Raw genomic sequence first — 23,232 nt, 5'->3', positions numbered from 1 at the left:
TGTTGGGAGAGGGGAGCTAAATGTTCTGCCCGGAAGGAGTGACCTCCCCTGCCTGCCACCCACGGGCGAGCCCCAGCTCCTGCCCTGAGCTCTCTGATGGGGGTACCCTGATTTCCGTCCTTGCAGTTCCCCAGGGACAGGGGAGGTGCCAGAGGAAAGGGTGAGGTGCCTGTTGCCACCTCTGGGCAAGTGTCAGCCTTGTGTCCCTGTGCCGCCTGGTCCCTATCGTGCTGCTGACTCTGTGGGCCTCTCCTCATCCCTCCTGATTCCCATCTCTGCATCCTCATCTAGGATGCAGAGATCCTAGGCTCTTCTAGGATCAAATGAGACAGCGGATAAGGACACATGGGGGCACAAACCACTGCACAGGGATTGTTAAGATTGGAGAGACTCCGCAGAAGATGTCCGCTGGTCCCGGGGACAGAGGGCTGGGGAAATCGTTTCTGAGGGCCTGAAGAGTAGGGCACAGAAAATAGTGGGATCAGGCCGTGGCTTCCCAGCAGAGAAAGTTAAATTCCAGAAGCTTTCCTACAGGTGGCAGGGAGAGACCCTGGCCAGCCACAGGCAGTTCTTCTCTGCACCCAAGGACAGGAAGGCCCCTCTGGGACAGAGCTGGGTGAACAGGCTCGAAAGGCAAGGCAACGAAGACTGGGATTGACTAAGCGACTGGTAAATTCAAGGTGCCCAGAATCCGACATGCCCCTAGCGGGATCACACGATCCCCCTGTCCCCTTGCCTGCCCCCACGGAGGCTCTACTCAAGGGCCTCCCTTCCCTTTCCTGGAAGCATGTGGAGAGGGAGGGGCACTGGATTGGGGGTCTAAAGGCCTGGATTTCATGTCAGTTCTGTCTGCTATCAGCAATGTGACCTTGGGCAAGTCTGTGTCCTCTGAGCCTCAGCTCTCTCATGCAAAAACAGAGACCTGCTCGGTGAGGCGTCAGTCCAGTCCTTGGCTCTGTGCCAGGTGCTGAGAGCACTGGGAGGGAGCCCTGCTCCTTGCCATCTGCTCCAGCTTCAGAGAACCACTGGAGAACTGCAAAGCGCTGTAGGGACTTTAGCTAGAGTCCAAGTTTGGCTTTACAATTCCAGGACTGTCAATCAATGTCCTTTCAACTGAGGCCCAGAGTAGCTGTTAAGAGTCTCCCCGGGTCCCATAGCTGGTGAGTAATGCTGGAAAGTGGAAACTCAGGCCTCTAAGCCCACGTCCTGTCCTCAGGTGAGACCACCCACTTGAGAAGGGATTCTAGGAAGCAGCCTAGAGAGGTGCAGTGACTCACTCGGGGTCACACAGCCAATTATTGTCAGACCTGGGTGAGAGCCCTGGCTCTGGGCTTCTCTGTCCCCGGCCTGTTTCCGATGCTCAGTTCAGGCTGTCCTCAGAGCCCCTGAGCAGCCTCGTCAGCAGATTCTGTCCCCTCACAGCGGCAGTTCCAGACTGGGGGCTGCACTGGCTCACTTGCTCTTCCCGCATATATACGCCGTGACACATAGACGCACAGCTCTACCATTTGGCTTTAGTGATTGCTCCACAGTGGGTGAAATTGGTTTGAAATAAATGTCTCCTCTGCCTTCCTCCCTAGGGGTGATTTTATCCTCATCTCTACTTTGTGGAGTAATCCAGGGTCTGGCATGCGCCTGTTCTGTCTAGATATGTCCTTTTTGATGCAAAGATGGTGCCACAGGTACTGCTGAGCCAGGTGTTTCCTGAGAGCCCTGGGGAGGTGGCTGCAGAATTCCACAAAGCACTGCCCCTTCCCAGTTGCCTGGACCCATCCCCACAGCTGGGAGCTCCTGAGCAGAGCTGAAGGTGAAGAAGGACTAGGAATGTAGGTGGGGCCCAGAATGGGGTGGGCCCCACTCACTGCTGGGGCACAAACCGCTGCTCTGTCTTGCTGGGGAACTCATAAAAGAAACTCCATGTCCTCTGAGGGCAGGAAAGGTATGGGGTGGGGTGGGGAGGGTCACGTGCTTAATTATTGACCCCATTCAGATCTCTTGCTAATTACTGCTGCCCCACCCCCCAAGCTAGCACTAAGGGTAGAGAGTGAGGGGTAGGGCTTTGTCCCCTTAAAGGCCTATCTGGAACCTCTCCCTTGATTCCTCAAAGCACAGCTGAGGCCAGGTTGGAACATTTAAAGAAGGTAGGTAGGCTAAGGGATGACACAAAGGAAACACAGAGGACACTGTAAACTAAGAAAACTGGTCTTAGTTTAGGGGGTCTGCCATCCTCATCTGCAACCTTAGAGGTACTAGGAATATCACCGTGCACAGTTCCAGTGGCAGAGGCATGCAGCCTCCCCACCCATCGGCTGGTGTCAGAGACCATCTAGTACTTTCTCAGCTGGGTTTAAGAGAGAATTCAGCCCTAATGCCCTATGCCCTCCCCTGTATGTAATAGATGGGCTTTTCTCCTGTGCGTCTAGAACAGTATGAATTATATGCCATCTTTGGAAGAGTTGAGAAAATAGGCACTGAATCATTTTCTGGGTTCTGAAAGGCTTCCTGGCGAAGAAAGCCTTCCTCTCAGCTAATAGAGGAAGCACCAAGGAGGCAGGAGACTTGCCCAAGGTCACACAGCCAGCTGGAGTCAGATCTTTTCTCACAATAGCATCGTGTCCTCCCTTCCTTTGCTCAAATTCAGTGAGCGTGGAGGAAGGTCCGATCCAAAGAGATGACTGCAACCCACCCCAGTATATCACACATGACACGCACACACACAGGCATACACGCACAAGCTCCTGAGTCTGAAGGTTATAGTGCTGGACAAGCAAGTTAAGTTCAGATCTAGTTCATCTACTTCTAAACCGGGAGCCTTTTCATTACGTGTATATGGAGATCATAGTATCTACCTCCCAGAGTCGCTATGAAGCCCAGTACCCAGCACAGGGCAGGCTGTCAGGAGCCATTCCCCTTCTGCTTTCCTGCGGTGCTCAGTGAGCTTCCCTGCTTGGCCAGGGCGCTGAACCTTCACTACTTGACTCAGCCCACATCCAGGTTCTCGTCCAACAAAGCGTATCAACAGAACGTTCTTAGTAAGTGCTCTCAGCACATGAGGTGTGATCAACAAATACAGCGAACGTTTAAATTAAAAAAAATTATTACAGGAAAAGACACATGGCTATTAATCCCCCTCAAAATACCACCCCCTCACTTTGAATACACTTGTCTCGTCGTTCTTACCACTTTCTGAAGCAGTTCTGGAAGTCCTCTTTTGTGAGTGCCTTTAGTTGCTCTGTCGTGGCTGCCTCGATGTCCTGAACTGATTCAAAATGTTTACCTTTCACGGTCATTTTAACTTTGGGGAAGAGCCAGAAGTTGCATGATGCCAGATCCGATGAATAAGGTGGATGAGGACACAATGTAATGTTTTTATTTGGCAGAAATTGTCAGATACCAGAAACGATGTGTGTGACACAGAATATTGTCATGATGGAGGGTGATTTACGGCACACTTTAAACACACCTTCTATCAACTGTGGCTCACACCCGACTGACTGCGCCAAACAAGTGGAAACTTATCACACACTGTTACTAAGGTTCCATGTGCTGCTTCCTGTATTGAAGATCCTTGCCTTTCTTTCCGTCGGATGGCACTCAGCAGTGGCATTCACCCTATGTTTTGATCACAAAGGAAAGGCTCTGTGTCACACATTGCTTCTGGTATATGGCAAGTTCTGTCAAATAAAAACATTACTCATCCACCTCATTCACTGCATCTGGCACAACTGGTGCCAGACTTCTGGCTCTTCCCCAAAGTCAACATAATTCAGGCCATCGAGGCAGCCACGATAGCACAACTAAAGACACTCACGGAAGAGGACTTCCAGAACTGCTTCAGACAGTGGCAAGAACGATGGGATAAATGTGTTCGAAGTGAAGGGGAGTATTTTGAGGGGGATTAATGGCAATGTGTCTTTTACTGTAATAAATATTTTTTTAAAATTTGAACAGCCATTGTATTTTTGTATCACACCTCATACATGAATATGGCCTCATGCTCACTTGAGCTCAGACTTTCAGCTCCAGGTCCCCAGACCTGACTCCTACCTGCCCACTCCCCTTTTCTTTCTTCTCCCTCGTCTTGGCTCAGCCAAATGTCTGTGTGTCAGAGGCCTACCACGGTTTAGCAAGCTTTTGGCCTGCCTCCTGCTCTTCCTACCCACTGAGTTTCTGGATGTGTTATGGCAAATTTAGAAATTTGTGGGCACACCACAGAATTAGAACATTGGGGAAGCATGGATTAGACTTGGCACAGCTTCTCATTTTTTACATATCAGTGATTCGGCATGAACAAAGGTAGTGCCTCATAACCAGGCCCGCCTAGGGAAAGGGCAGGAAGCCACCCAAGAAGCTGGAGTCAGAGGGGTCCTGCCTCGCCTCCATTTCGCCTTGAGGAATGGGAGGTTCAGATGTCCGAATTCCCCGTCGAGTTGGAAGTTAAGCAGAGAAGACCTTTCTATGGTTCCAAGACCTGCTACCAAAACCCTTTTGCAATTGTGCCCTTTTCCTTTCCTGCCTTGGTAAGTGGATTATGATGAATGGGATCAAATCTCTCTGGGTTTATTGGGATTTTGCGTGATGTCGGGGCCATCATTACAAAGGCCCTGACCTTGTTCAGGAGTGGGTATGAAGTGAGGGAAATGAAGCTGAATGAATTGTCGGCACAGATGCTAGCTAGCCTTGGAAACTGCTTTTCAGGAGAGGAAAATAAAATCTTACTGGCTCTGGGGCATAAAAGCACCAAATGCAAAGCTTGACTCGGTGTGGCGAACTGTTTTGGTGGCATCTCAGTTAACTGAGGTTTGGTTACATTTTCTCCTGGACACTGGTGCTCAGGGTAACCTGTGCCCAGCTGGGCCTAACTCAGTGACACGACACAAACCCTCCTGCCTGCCTCCTCGTAACGTGCCATGCCTCTCTCAGGCCTAAATGCCTCCATCGGCATTGTTCCATGGAACCCTCAGCAGGAGCTGCTCTGACATGTTAAGCTTTTTAATTTAGCACACACCATACGCATATGCCCCCAGACTAAACAGAATTGATTTATAATTCTCTTAATGGAAGCGCAGGCTTTAGTTGTTCCAGAAATAGATCGTTACCTCTGCCACCTTTTGTAATTTTTTTCCCTCCCATTTTTTTTTTTAATACCTCTGTGGTCTAAAAATATGACGTTTTATTTCAGCCCTCTATCCTAATCCACTAAATGCCAGACATTTCTTTTTAGACCTTTAATTTATAGCATGTTTGTTCGGTTTCACTTCATTAATTAATGTTCTTCCTAGGCCCCCACGCCAGAGTCTTTGTGTAATGTTCTCTTACAGTAAGCAGGTGCTTTTATCCTTAATGAACAATTTCCTGGAAAAGACTGAAATAAACAACGAATCCAGCCAGGAACACAAAGAATCTGGGAATTGTGTGCCATTCTGAAAATTAAATCTGGGGAGATGAGGGATAGATTTCTATCTGCCACAGTGCTGTTTTAGTGGCTTCTTCCTTTGGGGTGGAGGGCCAGGGGTGCTGAAGTTCTGGAAGGTGAGGGAGCTTCTTGCTCCTTCAGGAAAGAGTTCAGAGGAACTGTTTTTATCACAGGTACGATACATGCGGCTGTGGAGATGGTTGTCAGACACAGCGTAGGTCGGAAATGTAGCCAAATTGGCCCCTGGTTTCAGACTTGGAATCATCCCTAGCTTTGACTGTGGGGCAGCGGGGCCAAATTACAAGCTTACTGAAATTCATCTTCAGTCCCTTTCTCTCTGTTCTGGTAGACTTGCCTCACCCCAAGGAGCCAGTCCTTTTCAGAGAACCCTCATAAACTCAGTCTCTCTCTGTACACACTCCTTAGGAGCCCATCACCCCCAGCAAGAGGACAATGGCCTCGTTTTACCCAGTGTTTTACTGTTGACAGGCTTCTCCTAATGCACCTCTCTGGCTTCACAGGATCCTGCGAGTCAGGTTGTTTGTACTCTTCCCACTTTTACAGAGGAGGAAGGGGGGACTCCCAGAGATTAAGTGACCTTCCCAAGATCACACCATTGCTAATGGAGGTCGGGCTGGAATTAGAACCCAGGAACTGAATCCAGGGCACCAGGTGCTTGCTACTCTTGCAGGAGCAGAGCCTGTGGGGGTGCAGGGGACTGAGTGAGCCCTGGAGTGAGGTGAATCCCCCACTCCAACCTGACTGGGCTGCGAGCCAGGATTCATCAGTGTCATTCACAAAGGGCTGCAATAAATTTCTTTTAAAATCAGAATACCTGATTCATTCATTATACTGAATAGAGCTGACAAAATCATACGTTATCCATCCATTTTCTGTGTCGTAAGATCATTTTGGGTCTTTGAAATGGCATAATGTTTTTCAGCACAGCATGGATATAATCACAGCATGGATACATGCCATACAACTGTAATGGCAATTTTCCCCCAGCTTGATGGTTCCAAGGGCTGTCTGGGAAGCTCCATAAAGTGGCCTGTGTCTCTAGGGGTAGCTGGCTCAGGGCTCAATGGGGCTCTGGGAAAATGTACTCCAAGGAGCAGTGAGGGAGAATCTGGGCTGGAAGGAGTGGAAACTGTGGGGCACCTGCCCGAAGGGCCCTCTTTGTTTTCAAAATGAAGATGGCTTTATTGTGGTTTTCAGATTTTAAAATTGAGACCAATTCATCATAGAAAATGTTGAACATACAGAACATACAGTATAGAGAAGAGAGTAAGTCATCTGAGATATCATCACCCAGATATCTGTGTTCATGTTTTTAACATCCTTCCAACATCTTTCTGTTCTTGCTCACTCTCGACACTCAGACACCACCCATACGCACATGACATTTTGTGGTACTTGTAAATGTGATCATAATGTTTGTTTTGTAACCTGTGTTTATCTCATAATAATATATCTCGGACATCTTTCCATATCAGTGAACTTAACGTATATGACCTTAAAACCTCTTTGCTTTTCCAATTATAGTGATAATAACGCTCATTGTAAGAAACACTAATATCGCAACATAAAAATTCGACTTAGAGCAAGTCCTATGGTTTTGTTCCCCCCCAAAGATGATAATATTCATGCTCTAGTGTATAGGCTTCCATATTTTTCTACACATCAATATTTTTTTTTTTTTTTTTTTTTTTTGCAGCTGTTGTACTTTTATTTTTTTTTTTTATTTTTTATTTTTTTTATTAATTAATTTATTTATTAGTTTCAGGTGTACAAAACAAGGTAATACTTAGACGTTCATCATTTATATCCCTCATACTGTGAACCCCCCTCCCCCCATCCACTATCCCTCCGACCTCACACTGAACCATCACATTATATATATAAAATTATAGTTGGCATTCATTAATGTTTAGCTTCTGATGTACAATGCCATGATCAGGTATCCACAGTATCCCTGAGGTGGTCTCCCAAATAGGACGCATGTCCATCGGATACCCAACAAAATCTTTACAACATTATAGAATACCTTCCCCAAATTAATTTTCAAAAGAAAAACCCTGAGGCCATCTTGTGGTTACCAGCTGCTTCCAAATCCCTTTACCTTTCCCCTTATCCCCAACCCCCTCCCACACACCCATCTAACCACTCTCGGTTTTTTCTCTGCGTCCCCAAAACTGACTCTGATTAGTTCATTCACATAGTCTTTTCTTTAGATTCCATATATAAGTGAGATCATATGGTACTTGTCTTTCTCTTTCTGACTTATTTCACTTAACATAATGTTCTCTAGATCCATCCATGTTGCTGCAAATGATAAGATTTCTTTCTTCTTTATGGCTGCGTAATACTCCATTGTATAAATGTACCACAGCTTCTTAATCCAGTCATCTACCGATGGGCATTTCGGTTGTTTCCATATCTTGGCTATTGTGTAAAGTGCTGCAATAAACATAGGAGTGCATACAGATTTTTGAATTGGAGTTTTGGATTTCTCCGGGTAGATGCCTAGGAGTGGAATTACTGGATCATAGGGTAGTTCCATTTTCAGATTCCTGAGATACCTCCATACTGTTTTCCATAGTGGCTGCACTAATCTGCAGTCCCACCAACAGTGCACTAGCGTTCCCTTTTCTCCACATCCGCGCCAGCATTTGTTGTTTGTTGATTTATTGATAATAGCCATTTTGACTGGAGTGAGGTGGTATCTCATTGTGGTTTTTATTTGCATTTCTCTGATGGTTAGTGAGGTTGAGCATTTCTTCATATGTCTTCTTGCCTTCTGTATGTCCTTCTTAGAGAAATGTCTCCCCAAGTCCTCTGCCCATTTTTTAATTGGGTTGTTTGTTTTTTTGGAGTTGAGTTGAGTAAGTTTTTTATAGATTTGTGATATTAATCCCTTATCAGATATATCATTGGCAAATATCTTTTCCCATACAGTAGGATCCCTTTTTGTTTTATTGATGGTTTCCTTTGCTGTGAAAAAACTTTTTAGTTTGATGTAATCCCACATGTTTATTTTTTCTCTTACTTCGCTCGCGCGAGGGGATATATCAGTGAAAATCTTACTCCGGGTAATGTCCATGAAGTTTCTTCCTATATTTTCTTCTAGGTATTTTATGGTTTCAGATCTTACATTTAAGTCTTTAAGCCATTTTGAATTTGTTTTTGTATATGGTGTAAGGAGGTGGTCCAGCTTCATTTTCTTGCATGTGTCCGTCCAGGTTTCCCAACACCACTTATTGAACAGACTATCTTTACCCCATCGTACATTCTTGCTTCCATTGTCGTAGATTAGATGGGCATATAGGCATGGATTTATGTCTGGACTCTCTATTCTGTTCCATTGATCTATGTATCTATTTTTATGCCAGTACCATGTTGTTTTGATTACTGTAGCCTTGTAGTATAGTTTGAAATCAGGTATCGTTATACCTCCCACTTTGTTCTTATTTCTCAAGATTGCTGAGGCTATCCGGGGTCTTTTATGGTCCCATATAAATTTTAGGATTATATGTTCTATTTCTGTGAAAAACGTCGTTGGTAGTTTGATAGGAATTGCGTTGAATATGTATATTGCCTTAGGCAGTATGGACATTTTAATTATATTAATTCTTCCTATCCATGAACATGGAATGTGTTTCCATCTATTTATGTCTTCTTTCATTTCTTTCTTCAGTGTTGTATAATTTTCTGAGTACAGATCCTTTACATCTTTGGTTAGATTTATTCCCAGATATTTTATAGTCTTTGGAGCAATTGTAAATGGAATTGTTTTTTTAATTTCTCCTTCTGCTATTTTATCATTGGTATATACAAATGCAACTGATTTCCGAATATTAATTTTATATCCTGCTACTTTACTAAATTCATCTATCAGTTCTAATAGTTTCTTGGTGGAGTCTTTAGGGTTCTCTATATATAGTATCATATCATCTGCATATAATGATAATTTTACTTCCTCCTTACCAATTTGGATGCCTTTTATTTCTTTCTCTTGTCTGATTGCTGTGGCTAGAACTTCCAGCACTATGTTGAATAGAAGTGGAGAAAGTGGGCAACCTTGTCTTGTTCCTGATCTTAGGGGGAATGGTTTTAGCTTTTCCCCATTGAGTATCTACACATCAATATTTTTGATGTTCATGTAATATTTTGTTATGTAGAGATGGTGGAACTTATTTAGCAAGGACTCCACTGATTTAGGCATTTAATTTGTTTCATGGCTGCAACAAATATCTCTTTATTAAGAGATGATGCAACAAACATTTTTGAACCCATCCTTGGCCTCGGTTAATTTTTAAAAATGAAATTGCAGAAGTGGAATTCCGGGTTAAAGCTATACATTAAAACATGTTGTTATGTATTGCCAAGCTGCTTTCCAGAACACACCAATGCACATTTTTACTACCAGTGCATAGGACCCTTCAGGCTTTGGGACAGTTGATATCTGGCTTCAGAATCTCCTGGCCTAGATACATAGGGAAGATTCCAGAAGGAAACCTGGAGAGGCTGCCCTGGTCGGATGCCATGTCTGCGGGCTGACGGCCAGGCCCTCCTGTTTAGCTCCTGACTGGGGTGAGGTGGTTCCCGAGACGCGAAGGGTCAGAGGCTGCCCTGGTATGGACACTGGGCTGCAATAGAGGACGAGACAAGCAGTCAGTCTTAAAAGGGTGCTGAGGATTGGACAGTAAGGTGGGCAGGAACTAAAGGTCCCAACTGCCACAATGCTGCCAATACCTGCATTTTCAGTCCTGGGCTGCTGTGTAATCCTCCTGAGAACCTGTTCTCTGCTCCTTCCCATGTAGTCAGAGAGGAAAAGGAGGCTCAGAGCAGTGAAATGAGTTCTCCAGGATCCAAGACTAGAATCCAATTTTCCTTCCTCCTGTGCTTTACCTCCTTGCTGCTAGGAGATGGGGCAAGCCCAAGGTTGGGAGGAGGGTGAAGAGAGAGAAGAACGTGAGGAGGGGAAGGGCAAAGAAAGAAGACATATTGTCGGTGAGCTTGTAGAGCTGGAAGAGTCCAAGACACGATGCAGCCTGACCGCAGCCTTAGAGACAAGCAGAGTGAAGTTAGAGGGAAAGCAGTCTTTCCCAGGTGACACAGCAAGTTAGTGACTTAGCAGGTAGAGGAGCAGACTTGGCCTGTGAGAAGCTGAGCTGCTCCTGAGCTGAGCTGGGACTCAGGAGGGAAGACACAAAGGAGAGAGGAAGTGCAGCTGCTATGAGTCCTGACGTAATGGGAATCTGGACAAGCTTGTGAACGGGTCGCTCTCCCTTCAGAGGAGGCAGCCTGATGGAGAGTAGATTCAGAGGCAACTGGAATTAAGATGGGCCGGAATCTATGTGGGGGTCCTGTGGAGATGTTAAGCATCGATCCTGCAAAGGTCTCTGATTTCCCATCACATTTGCCCAAGCCTCCCTACAGGGGAAAGGCCTTGGTGCTTTGAATCAAGCCACACCCTGTGTTTACGACTTTTCAGTGTTCAGTGTTCCAGCAGGGGAGTGGGGGTCTTGGGGAAGAGTCCTGCCTGAGTCGTCTGTGTGTCCACAATGACTGGCAAGTATTCAATAAATGTTTGCTGAGTGGATAGATGAAAGATCAGACTGCCTTTGACAATTGTATTGTTAAGACTGACCCAGGAATACAGCTCAGGCGAGGGTTTCCAGAGAGGATTTTTCCATCAATATTTCTCCCCCCCGCCCCCCAGGTTCTTAAAAATTCTAAAAGTCCGAATAATAGGGTTGGAAGGATCTTTGATGTGGGGGATATGAGTCAGGGGGAAACTAATATTTTACTGGAGTACCTTCTACATTCAGACGCTGGGCCAAACACTTTACCTGCTGACTCCTAACAGTCCCGTGAAGTTGGTTTTCCCTAATGTGATGGATTAATGTGATGGACTCAGCCACAGAACAGGTAAATGATTTTATCCAGGTTATGTAGCCAGTAAGGCGGAGTCAGGATTTGAGCCCAGTTTAGTCCCATTCCAACGTTCCCTTCACGTGAGGCCCGACACCAACATGTCACCTGGGGGCAGTTTCTCCTCCTGTGGGTTAAAGCTCTGGACCTTGACACTCCATCCTGTGCCAATTCTGACACCACGCAGCTTGGTGTCCAACGTGTCATCCTCACAGCTCAGCCCCGTGGGAAACTTGATCTTCCACTGATGAACGATTGGATCCCCAGGGTCCCATCCCTTAGCACGCTCTTTCCATTTGGGCACTTGTGGTCTGAGAAATGTTTGCTCAGAGTGGGCAGGAATGGGGACTAATCCCCATGGGGTGGCGTGGTCCCGAGTAATTGACTTGTCTTTGGAGGTTTTTGTGGATATGGCCATGATTTAATGCCAGGGCACCAGGGACTCTCAGTCTGTGAACCTGCAGCCTCAGGAACGGGTGGGAGAGGGGAGCAGACAGGCTTGGAGTGGGCTGGGGTAGGGGGAGGGACAGACAGCCTCTGGGTTGGCCAGGCCAGCTGAGTGTGCCCTGATTTGCAAAGAAATGGAAAGATGGAGATAATTGCTTTGTGAGAAATGGAATGGCCTAAGAACACAGATAAGTTTTCTCCCTTCCTCTTCTGAGGGACTGGAGGCGAGATGTGCAGCTTCTGCCTGCTTGGGAAGGGGAGGGTTGATGACCCAGAACCCAAAGACTGTGTATAATGGGGAAGGGAGGTGGGTGCTTTATTAGTTTGGCAGTTTCTACACCCCTGTGCCCGCCCTCCCTCCCCAGTTCTGCCCTGGAATAGGTCCCAGCCACTTGGTCTCTCCAGGGCTTGAGGGCACAGGGGACGGGGCTGTCTTTGACCCTGATTAATGGGCGCTGCAGGCCTTCCGTGGTGCCATTTTCAGGATTTGCAGCCCGAGGCTTCCCCGGGCAAGGAGAAAGCAGAATTTATCAGGGTGGTGGAGCCCAGACTCAGAGGAGGACATTTACCATGTCTCAGGAGGGGACTCCAATCCCCTCTGATTTATCCAGTGGGCAGGCACCTGGCAGGACCTCCACGCTGGCACTGGGATGTGTTCCTGCAGTCAGGGAATCACTCTTCGGGAGATTAAGAGCTGTGGATTTACTTTTAAAACTTTTTTTGTAAATGCAGGGAGATTAGAAAGTGTTCCACATACACCGGCCCCTGGTGGGACTGCTGGAGGGCTGGAGGCTTCATCAAGGCAAAGGGTGAAGCCTCTTAATTAGGGGCTTCACAGCTCCTCTTTCATCTTTCACTAATCAGACCCCAGCAAGGCCAGGAAACAGAAAGGGGCTTGGGACTGGGAGCCACCTGAGAGCGCAGCGGGCAGATGAAGGGCAAGGTCTGCGAGATGGGGTGAGCGCCTTGGCATTGCCCCATTATGAGCAAACTTGGCTTTTTTGTTTTATTCAGGAAAAACAGAGGGGTGTGTGTGTGTGTGTGTGTGTGTGTGTGTGTGTTCTATAAATAGAAGATAGAAATCTCTCTCTATGCACCCGCATGCTGGGAGGAATTTGAGGCATTTGTTTTCTCAGTTCCAGTTTGGGGTTTGCTACTGTTGCCTTCCTAGCCTGAAAGCGCCTTTTGATGAGGTGCTTGGAATACCAGTCAGTCCCCAATTGCAGCTCAAGCTAATGAGTGGGCTTCAATGTCCCCCTTGTGCTGGTTCCTAGAGCAGATGTACCCCGGTGCGGGTGGGTAGCCCAGGCAGGAGTCTTTGAATCACTCTCAGGATGTCACAGTGCCTTCTGTATCCATCGCCAACAGATTGGTGTCTCCACAGTGCAAAGTTAACGCAGTGTGGAATGCCCCCTGCAGTATGACCTACTGTCAGGACAGATGTTTGGTGGCCTCTGTCAGGACAGACACAAGCAATGCAGCTGACCTTGAGGCTAGGGATGGCTGAGAGGTCGAGGAGTTGGTTGGCCATAGAGTCAACAATCAGTTGACAACACTGTACTGAGTTCCCTCTCCCTGCAGACAATGTCCTGGGAACTGTTGACAACAGTGAGCACAACCAAAACCCCACCCTCATGACGTGTATTCTAGTGGAGTGGTTAGTGTCAATGGAAGGAAAAGAATGTGCAGGTTCTAAGGCCAACTGGAAGAACTGTGGCCACATCTAGATGGTGCATACAGGACAGGAACAATTTCCAAAGTTAGTAACAACTGATCAGCAATCCAGGACAGGGATGGCAAGTACATGGCACCTGTGTGTCTCTCCCTTCCAGTGCCCATGACAGGCATTACTAATCAATCATGGCATGCTTTCCCACTTAGCCCATTTCTCAGCATAGCATTCCAAGCAGCCATTACCAATTGATCCCCAATGTTGTGTGAGTAGAGACCTCCCAGGGCTCAGGGTAGTACCTCCCAGGGTACTAACCTGACACTGCCATCCCTGCTGCTAACGCAAATTTATTCAGAAGGAAGGGCTCCCTGGAAGAGACTGAGATGGACAGAGAGCAGGTTCCAGGTGCATGGACCAGGCTCCAGTGAGTGTCCAAGATTTTGGCACAGTCAGGAGGACTAGGCAGGTGGTGGAAGTGAAGCAGGTTGGGGAGGATTTTTGCACAGATGGACTGTGAGGTCATAACAATGGATCTCAGGGTGGAGGCCATCTGTTTGTCTGTCTGCCCTGTGCACCAGTTTCATGCACCGTGGCCAATGTGAGCAGCTGCTGTCTAGCCAGGTGTGTGCTACCACCAGAGAGACAGGCTGAACTCTACAGGTGCTGGTGATGGCGGCGCCCCAGCAGAAGCCAAGGGCCTCCAGAGGATGCCACCATCTCTAAGATCTGCTCAGCCTGCGGGGCCAGCCCAGGCCAGAGCCAAGGCCCAGGCAGGGAGGAGGGCTTTGCTGCTCCCTGATGTCGGTGTCTCTTAACTACCCAGTGGCAGGTTCCTTTTGACACCACCTTCCAGGCACAGAAAGCCCTCAAGTGTGAGAATAAACACATGAATATAAACTCTAAGGATGAAGACCGACAGGACCAGGCCTTCCTTCAGACTTGACCTTGATGGAGAGAAGCAGAGTTTTCCAAATGGTTATTCTGAGGACTTCTGCTCCTAGAGTGCTCACTAGAAGAAAGAGTTCTATGGGAAATCCTGGGTGAAACAAAGAGGTCTCTTCAGGTTTTCTCAGAGCCTAACATCTGCGAAGATACACTGTGGATGTTTAAGTTGAGGAAAGAGCATGCAGCATTTCCTGAATTTATTCACTCATGGAGAACTTCAGGAGATTTCTGTCAACATCTCGTGGGACTAGTGTTCCATAGAACCCAATTTTGGAAACACCTCCCACAATTTCCCATGTTTCCCACGACTGCTCCTCAGTGCAAGCTCTCTGCTACCCAGTGTGCTCCAACACCACCTGCAACGCCCCCATGGGCTTGCTTGTGCTGTACCTGCCCCAAAATGCCCATCCTCTGCCCTCTGCCTTTCCACATTCTGTCCATCTTCAGACCCATCGACTCCACAGTCTTCCACAGGCCCCCCCGCAGTGGGACTGCTTTTGTCCCCTCACATAGACTGCAGCTGGCATGTGTTGTTTCTTTGTATCCCCCACAACGCAGCCCAGGCCACGCAGGGGGTGTTCCAGGAGTGCTCAGTTGATCGTTCAGGCCGTGGCAGGTACACACACTGACTACACCTATGGGAAGGCGTGAGGGACTCTCCTCCTAGCCACCTTCTCTCCTCTTCAACCCCCATGCCCACCTCATCAGGTGTAAAGCACACACACCCCCAATGGGCAAAGACATTTCTCCACTCTGGAAATTTGCTTCCTTCTTCTGCTTTTTAATATGCAGGGAGCAGGGCCAAGAGGAAAGGAAACCGTTGATCTATTTACATGCTTTCTTTCTCCCAATTGAAACCAGAGGTACTTTCTTATTTAATTATTAATGCCCGAAATCAAATAGTGCCCAATATGTTAACCTCTGTCATTCCGAATGGAGTCGGCCTAATAACCACTGTGGCACGATTGATTTTCCCTCAGTCATTGAATAAGCATATGTCTTTGGGATCCATCCTCTGAGAGAGCCTGGGGAGCCCCATTAAAGTTAATAGCCATGAGTTGTCCCCGTGTGGGGACAGCTTCTTCTTGTCTGCTCTTCATTCCACCTCAATGATGTGTCTGAGACAAGTAGAAACACTTTTTCTAAAATCAGTCTCCGAAAGGAACTGACTACTTCTGCTGAGAACCCTACCCCACTTTCAAGACGCTTACAGACACATTGGAAAGATGGAGTAAATACACGGAAAAGATGTCAGGGCAAGATGGGGCGTGATAAGTGCTGAACAGTGTGGCTAAGCTGTAAGTTACAGGTGTGTAGTGTACCTGGCACTCAGTAGGCGCCAAGCCCTGCAGGGGGAAGAGGGGGCGGGGCCTGAGCTGGACCTCATGTAGATGGTATTTGGATATGCAGAGTTGAGGAAGAAGGGGGCTGAGGGCTGGGGAGCAAGGCTGGAGGTGGGGGTGGGGGTGGAGAAAGAGCAGGAGAGAAGACTAGCCTGATCCAGGAAAGAGGTCTGGGTGAGAAAGTTGTAGATTGGGTTCAAAGAGAAAGTCTAAGGGCTGGGGGTGGCCGAGAGGAGTCATGTCTTCTATCTTCCATTGAACTTGGCCTCAGATGGGGAGCTTTGTGAATTCTGGAGCTAGGGCTGTTCAAGGCTAGAGTGTGAATCCCGGGGAGCCCCCTGCCCTGCAAGCCTTAACACATTTAGACCGTTGGTCTAAATGCCGCCTAGCTGGCTATGTCCGGTGTTCCCCCAGCCGTCTCCACTTCATGTGTGCTCATCCAAACACCCGTCACCCTCTCTGTGTCCCAGTATCCAGGTAACTCATGATCAGTGGGAGTCAGTTAAACTGTCCTGTCCAGACCTGACTCTGAGAGAAAGCGGTTTTCACAAAGGTTGAAAACGATCTCCCCAATTATAGCAATGATCCAAGTTACTTCCATGTCCCACCCCTGTCTTGTCAACATGGATCTGAAGGGGTCAGAAGAACAATGTCCTCTTGTCCAGGTAGCCTCATCCTTTGATGTTCTAAGCTTAATAAGCTTGAAGATGCAGTTGGTGTGGGGGTGGGGTTCTTTCAGGTGAATGCTACAGATTACGGGAGTGGACAAAGTAATGAGAAGGGGCCATAGAGAGAACCAAGACAAGGCATTCTCGGCAGCTGGCCTTCAGACTCCATGCCTTTAGAGTGAAGTGTCTTTATTTGATTTATTTGTGGCCTGATCAGCCTAAACCCCACCTGGAAAAAGATGCCCATCGCCAAAACAATGCCATGTCCTGGACAGGCTCTTTCTTGTCCCAGAGGTATCGCCTCCTCATTGAGGAGAATGGGTTGAAATGAACTGCAGCCCGAGTGCTGTATGGATTCATTTGTGAAGGGCGCTCTGTCAAGGTGGGATTAGATCTAGGTGGGATTAGATCTACGAGGGCTGGGGTGGGGTGAGGTGAGCAGGAGAGGGAGATGGGAGTGGCTGTGGCTTATACTCCTGGACTCTGCAAATTGAGCAGAAACACCAGAATCACTTTTCTCTTTCCTAACTGATTTTGAGAATACATTTAGCCAGGTTATTTCCAGATCTCAAGTAGAGAGAAAAACCTCATTAATCATTAATCATTAATTTGGACCCCCACAGTTATACAGAATTGGTGACAATTTGTTTATCTTTGAAGGCGCAGCTGAGAAAGAGTTTAACAAGGAAATTCTTGAGAATGGAGAGGAGAGTATTTAACCTTTCATGAAAATAGGTGCTCCATTTAGCTTCCCTCTGGGTAAAAATGGGGGGGGGGGCATGTGCAACATCCATGCGACTCTTGTCTGTCCCCCAAAAGAGTGAGTGCTTCTTTATCTCTAAACTTAGGGCCAATGGACTACAAATCCTGAAACATTTCAAGTCTGGGGCCCCTTTTCCCATGTCAAAATATTTTCTATTTTCTATCCCCAATCCCAATTAATAGAAGTTGCATCTTTTTTTTTTTTTTTTTTAGTGTGGTAATTGAGAGGAAAATCTACTCTGAATTCAGTCAAGCTCTTCATCAAATCACGATAGCATCTATGTACACATGAGGAATAGTGCCATCTTTCTGAGTCATTGTGGCCATTCAGTCTAAGCCAATGTTTTAGCATATAGGAATTCCAGGTCCCCTGGAGGTGGCTCTGGGGCCCCCTGTGCCCCACCAGGTGGGAACCCTTGGTTTTCTAAGGCTATAGGACCTCTGATTCTGGGATGCTAGGACAGGACGGAGCTGTGGTGGTCATTTCAGCCACTCCCATGTGAATGGTTCTCTGCCCTTTGTTGGGGAATGCTCAGTTTAGGGGATCAAGGGGGTTGGTGTTCTGTGTAGGCACACTTAACTCCTGTCACAGGCTGTCACTTTAGGGGCCTGGATCAAACTCGACAAGCTGCTCCCTTGAAGCCCTTCATCCCATGGTGGGAACGGTGAGAACTGACTTGCATCACTCTGGCTCTCAGGGACCTCGTATCCCGTAGGGGCAAGAGAAGCAAGGTGCAGCCTCTAGGCGGCTTGCTCGACCCGAGCGGCCTAGCAGGGTTTTCTCAGCTTAGTTCCCCTGAGGCCACATCAGGCACCATCCTTGTCTTTCTTCCTGGCAGGAAGGAGTAGAAAGAGGAGGTGAATGGGCAAAGTGCATCAAAGACGAGGGAGAAGAAAACAGAGGGAAGGTGTTGCCTTTAAAGTAGTTAAATCAGGGGTTCTTGGTCCAAGGATGGTTTCAGGGGCCTGAAGATACCCAGAAATAATAGTCAAATGTTGTATGTGGGGGCATGTTTCTGGAGAGAAGGTCTCTATCTTTCGTTAGAGTCTCAAAACAGTCCATGAGGCAAAAAGCTTTCCGAAGCCCTGGCCTGGAATTTCGGCTTTTCCCTGACTCAGGCTTCCTACTCCCCGGTTACTCAGAATTGGTGAAGTGTTACCATGTTAGTCAAAGCCTGCAAGTGTGAAATATCAAATGCTCATTATATGACGATGATGGGAAACTTCGTCTGCTTAGCCAGTCTGCTTAGCCCCTGCATGTGAGAAGTCTCAGCGCCAAACAGATGCCTGGGAAAGTGGGCTGATTAATGACACTGCCTTTTTTGCTCTCCTGCACAGGGCCCGGGATGGCGCTCTCGGTGACAGGGCTCATTGTCTTCTCCCTCCTGCAAGCCGTCCTCTCCCTGAACCCTGAGGACCCCAACGTGTGCAGCCATTGGGAGAGGTAAGATATGGGTCTCAGACAGCCAGGCACTCCCTGGGGGCATCACCTGAGCTTGGCTCTTTTGGGACAAAAGCTGAGGCAGGAGATACAGAATCTGTCCACCAAGGGCCTACAGTCTAGCTGGGGAGACAGCTCGGGTGCTGAAAGATAACAAAGCGTACAGATTCTGTGTGAGACTCAGTGTAGAGGGAGGTCAGGGTGCAGAGGCTGACTGAGCCATCTTAAAGGACGCGGTCTGATAGTCGACAGTGCGCCTGCCCCTCCCTGCACTCACACTTCCCAGCCATTTTACCGCCAAGGCAGTAGAGGCCAGAGGGGCTCGCTGCCCATCACCGCCAGGTGGGGTACCGTGAGTGACTCACTGGTCCAGATGTGTTGTTCTCCGATGCCGTGGTGGCTTTTCTGGTCTCCCAGGACTGGCAACAATGCAAAGCTTGGATGTGCAGGGTAGCCAGCGGTCTGCCCCAAGGAGGATGGGTGAGGGGGCCCTGCTGCTTTCCATCTAGTGGGAGTCTGGGGGCTGTCAGGGGAAGCGCAGCTGAGGGCTGAGTCAGAAGGGACGGCTTTGGCACTAGGTCCTGGGGGAACTGGCCGGGGCCCTGCAGACAGCCTGACTTTGAAGCACAAGGTTAAAGTATTGATTTTGGTGAGGAGAAAGACAGTGACCAGAGACCCAATCAGGAAAAACCGAATTAAACCCTGGAATTGATTGGCCGTGCTGACCAGGACGGCTCTGCCACTTAGATGTTAATAAATCAAAGGAATAAAATTAAGATGAGGGCCCAATGGGGGAAGCAGATGGTGGAGGAAGATAAGTAAGGGGGTGTTCTATGCTCCATGCCCACGAGGGGGAACGTCCCAGCCCCACGGTGGGGAAAGGCACCTCACCCAGAGCTCTGCAGGGACTGGCTGGGGAGGCAGAGGGACAGTGCCCACACAGCATGGTCCCCAGTGACTGGGCACTCAGTGGAGAGTCCCAGCAGAGCCGAGTCTGAAGCGGCAGGCACTGGGGCCCTCCTCAGTGAGGGGGGAGGAACACAAGATCTGTGATGAGCAGACCTGGGTTCATTCCCGTCTGGAGTTTTCCACCGGTTAGCTCTATGACTTTGGGGACGTCCCTGAACCACTCTGAGCTTACTTCCACCTCTGTAAAGTGAGAGGACAACGACCCCTTCCTTCCAGGCTTGTTGGAGGGTCAGGGAACCAGTTTCTGGAAAGTGCTTTGAGGACCACAAAGCTCAATGATTGCCTTTTCTCTTTGACAACTGGCTTTGTAGGAAGTGGTTATCACACTTTAATGCACACCAGCCTCACTGGGAGTGTGGATGACAAATGGAGTATCCTGGGTCCTGGCCCAAGAGATTCCGATTCCGTAGGTCTGGGGTAGAGCCTAGGAATATGCATTTTTCATAAGTTTTCTGTATTATCCCGAGGTGACTCAGGCCCCCTATCCCTTCTACTTTTGGTGATTTAAATCTTTATTTCTCAGTGGGTGAGAGAGAGATCAGGTGAAATTCCACACGCATCTCTGGTTTGCAGACTCCAGTTTCAGGAACCCCCTCTTGTCCACCTGTCCCAGTTGAGAGATGGTTGCTTCCTGCCGATGTGTGTGCTGTATCCCAGCTCCCAGAATGCTTCCTTCCCATCTACTCACCTCTGCCTTTCCCACTGCCTCCAATCAGGTGCCTCTCCTCCAGGAAGCCTTCCCTGATGGCAGGGACCACCCTGACTTCCCTTTTCTCTGAGTCCCATTTGCACCAGTGGATTAGTTCAAACTTAAACCAAACGCTGTAATTTTTTTAAACCTGCCAAACATGAATACATTTGGAATGTGAAAATCTTCTGAACCCAGTCTGCACTGAGCTGGCGTTTCAGGCTGATTGGACTATCAGCCAAATATATCATTTTGATGGAAGGACAAGGAGTTATCCTAACAGCTAAAATGAGGCCTGCGGACCCCTTGGGCTTCTCCAGCCTCTACGGAGGAGGCCTTGCAGTGGTGCCTCATGAACCAGGTGCCTCCTTGTTTTTGGCTTTTCTAACTAAGCTCTACTGCCAGTTACAGATGGATGGATCTTGTCTGTCAGTCCAGAAACATACCCTGGGCCCCAGAGACCGATTAGGGAGAATTTCCCAGCTGGATGAGTGCTTCTGGCGGGGGCCTCCTTAATGATGCCCCTCCACCATAAAACTCAGTGGAAAGACCTCCCCTGGCTAGTAAATCTCAGCTCTACAAGATTAATCTGGCCCCTCATTAGCATGTTGGCAAATGAGCATGTTAAACCGTCCAGCTATGAAACCAGAGGCACACACTTCACCCTGGAGACTTGGAGTTGGTTCAAGGTCTAGTTACCAGACTCGTTCAGTGCTCCCCTGCAGAGCCAGATCCGTCCCTGTGATACCCGCCCCACCCCCTCTGGAATCCCACTGTCCTTGTCATGTCCCAGGAAGGGGTGGGGGAGGGTGGAGGGAGCCTGAATCCCTGAGTGCTTAACAAACACGAGGAGTCCACTCTGTGTGTAGGTCTTGCTCTGTCTCCTCGGCCATGGACTGGGAGGAAATACCCCTCAGTGCCTAGCCCGAGAGGTGACTTATTGCCAATCGTGTAGTAATGATAGCCAGCATCTATTAGACACTGCACCTGTACAGCATTTTGCATGAATTACCTTGCTTTATCTTCCCACCACCATGAGGGATAGGTCCTATTACTGGCTTCCTTACTCCTCACAACGACTACATGAAGTCCCTGGTAATATGTGTCACAGATTTACAGGTGAGGGAACAGAGGCTCCTATGAGCCTTATATGCCGAAGACCATACTGCTAACGAGCGACAGGGTTCCACCTCGACCCAGAGCCCATGCACTCTTATCCATTCATTCTCCTGCCTCTAAGTGAGGTGCTCAGTAGGTGTGTCAGCGCACAGGGTCATGGCATTTCAGAGTTGCAAGGGGCTTTGGGGAAGCCAGAGCTGGGTGTGGAGCTGCCTCAGTTTCTCCAAGCCTGGAGCTAAAACAGGGCTTTGGGCCATGTCTGCATGGATGTGTACCTTGGAGGCACATCTTGCCAGGTAGAGGCTCACCAAGGGCCTTTTATACCTCCTCAGTGCTTCAGAGAAACCAATGTCCCGCCACCCGGACTCCCTCCTGGGCGTCGCTGGCTGCTCCTGGCCTCCTCTTTCTGAATTCTAGGCCTTTGACATTTCAGGCAGCAGACAGCCTGCCGTGGACTCACTCAGGGAGCTGGCCGGCCCAGCCCCCTCATGAGTAAACCAACAGTTTCCTCAGGCAAAGCAGATGGGCTTTCATAGCCTGGACCTGGCCATCTGGCGCAGGTCAGTGAGCCTTCTGGGGGAAAACACTGAATACTACCAGCCTCCATAAAAATTAATTCCTGAAATCTCAGCTGAGGTCCTCTCCCAGCCTGCACAGGAAATGGGAGTTTTTGCTTTACATCCTAGCTTGACGGTCTTTTCATACATCTTCTGCCAGGGGTGGGCAGGTGGAAAGGCTTGTTTTGGTGAAGCTGGGACCTGCTTTCCTGTGACTTCCTCCCACTGGTTCAGGTTGCCAGCTAACAGGCAGGATGACAAGGTACCACTTTGATCGGGAGGCTGGGGCATGTCCCTGATACACCCAGCTATACTAGAGGCGTCATAGGGCAGAAGGTAACTGGTGACCTTGGGGAAGTCACTGACCCTCTTTGATGCTCAGTTTCCTCATCTGTAGAATGAGGATAACAATGCCCCCTACCTTATAAAGTTGTGCCAAGATTAAAAGGGATTAAAACACTTTAACACGGGGCACTCAATATCTGTTGGCAATTACTGCTACTAGCTCTGTGACCTGGGCAAGTCACCTCTCTCTCAACCTTAGTTTCTTCATCTATAAAATGGGGCCACTTACTTCACAGAGTTTCTGCAAAGATCAGCTCCATGCAGGTGCTTTGAAAACTATAAAGATCTAAACAAGTATAAAGTATTTTAAAACTTGTTGGCTCTGCCTTCCAGAGCTACATAGGATAAACCTAGACCCTTCTTTATTCATTCTCTGTTACATGAACAAATGAACTAGAATTTCAGAAAATGAGCTGGACCAAAGGGCACTGGATTCAACCAGGGATGGGGTAGGTATGAATGCCAAGGGCATCCAGAGCAGCAGGAGGATAGAGGGGAGAGGGATGTTGGAGCCCCTGGACACTTGGCTGTGTTCTGGTTCCCCTGGGAGGGGAGACCCCATCCTGAATAGCAGCTCAGCTTCCCAAGTTCTGACCATAACTTCCGTCTCCCGTCTGGCTCTCAGCTATGCCGTGACCGTGCAGGAATCGTACGCACACCCCTTCGACCAGATCTATTACACACGATGTACAGATATCCTCAACTGGTTCAAGTGCACCAGGCACCGGTGAGTACCTCTCTCAGATGACAGGGAAAGAGTTCCAGGCCTTCAGCAATTGCCTTTGTGCCAGTTAGTAAAAGGCCCCTGTAGCAGGCGGTCCGTGTACCGCCTGTGTCCCCGTGTTTTGGTGAGCTGGGACCTGCTCTTCACCTGCTCATGAACCCCTGAGATGATCTGCTGAGGGCTTCTTTCTAGCCAGAGT

At 48.5% G+C, this 23,232-nt stretch overlaps 1 protein-coding gene across 6 annotated transcripts in view; it reads left to right on the top strand.

Annotated features, from left to right (window-relative positions):
• MEGF11 (multiple EGF like domains 11) overlaps positions 1-23,232 on the top strand; it is a 339,010-nt gene that overhangs the window by 99,825 nt on the left and 215,953 nt on the right. For 4 of the 6 annotated variants that reach the window (XR_013993445.1, XM_081049866.1, XM_081049863.1 and 1 more), the window contains exons 2-3: positions 18,529-18,634; positions 22,935-23,036. Coding sequence is in view for 4 of the 6 variants with exons in the window: in XM_081049866.1 (XP_080905992.1) it covers positions 18,537-18,634; positions 22,935-23,036 (200 nt within the window). In the remaining 2 variants the exon portion in view is untranslated. Of the gene's footprint in view, positions 1-4,335; positions 4,521-18,528; positions 18,635-22,934; positions 23,037-23,232 lie in introns of those variants that run through there. The other 2 variants (XM_081049864.1, XM_081049865.1) reach the window with 2 other exon arrangements.

The sequence above is a fragment of the Rhinolophus hipposideros genome (genome assembly GCF_964194185.1).
Source record: "Rhinolophus hipposideros genome assembly, chromosome: 5".
Taxonomy (NCBI): domain Eukaryota; kingdom Metazoa; phylum Chordata; class Mammalia; order Chiroptera; family Rhinolophidae; genus Rhinolophus; species Rhinolophus hipposideros.
This window is presented reverse-complemented; position numbering and strand designations above follow the sequence as displayed.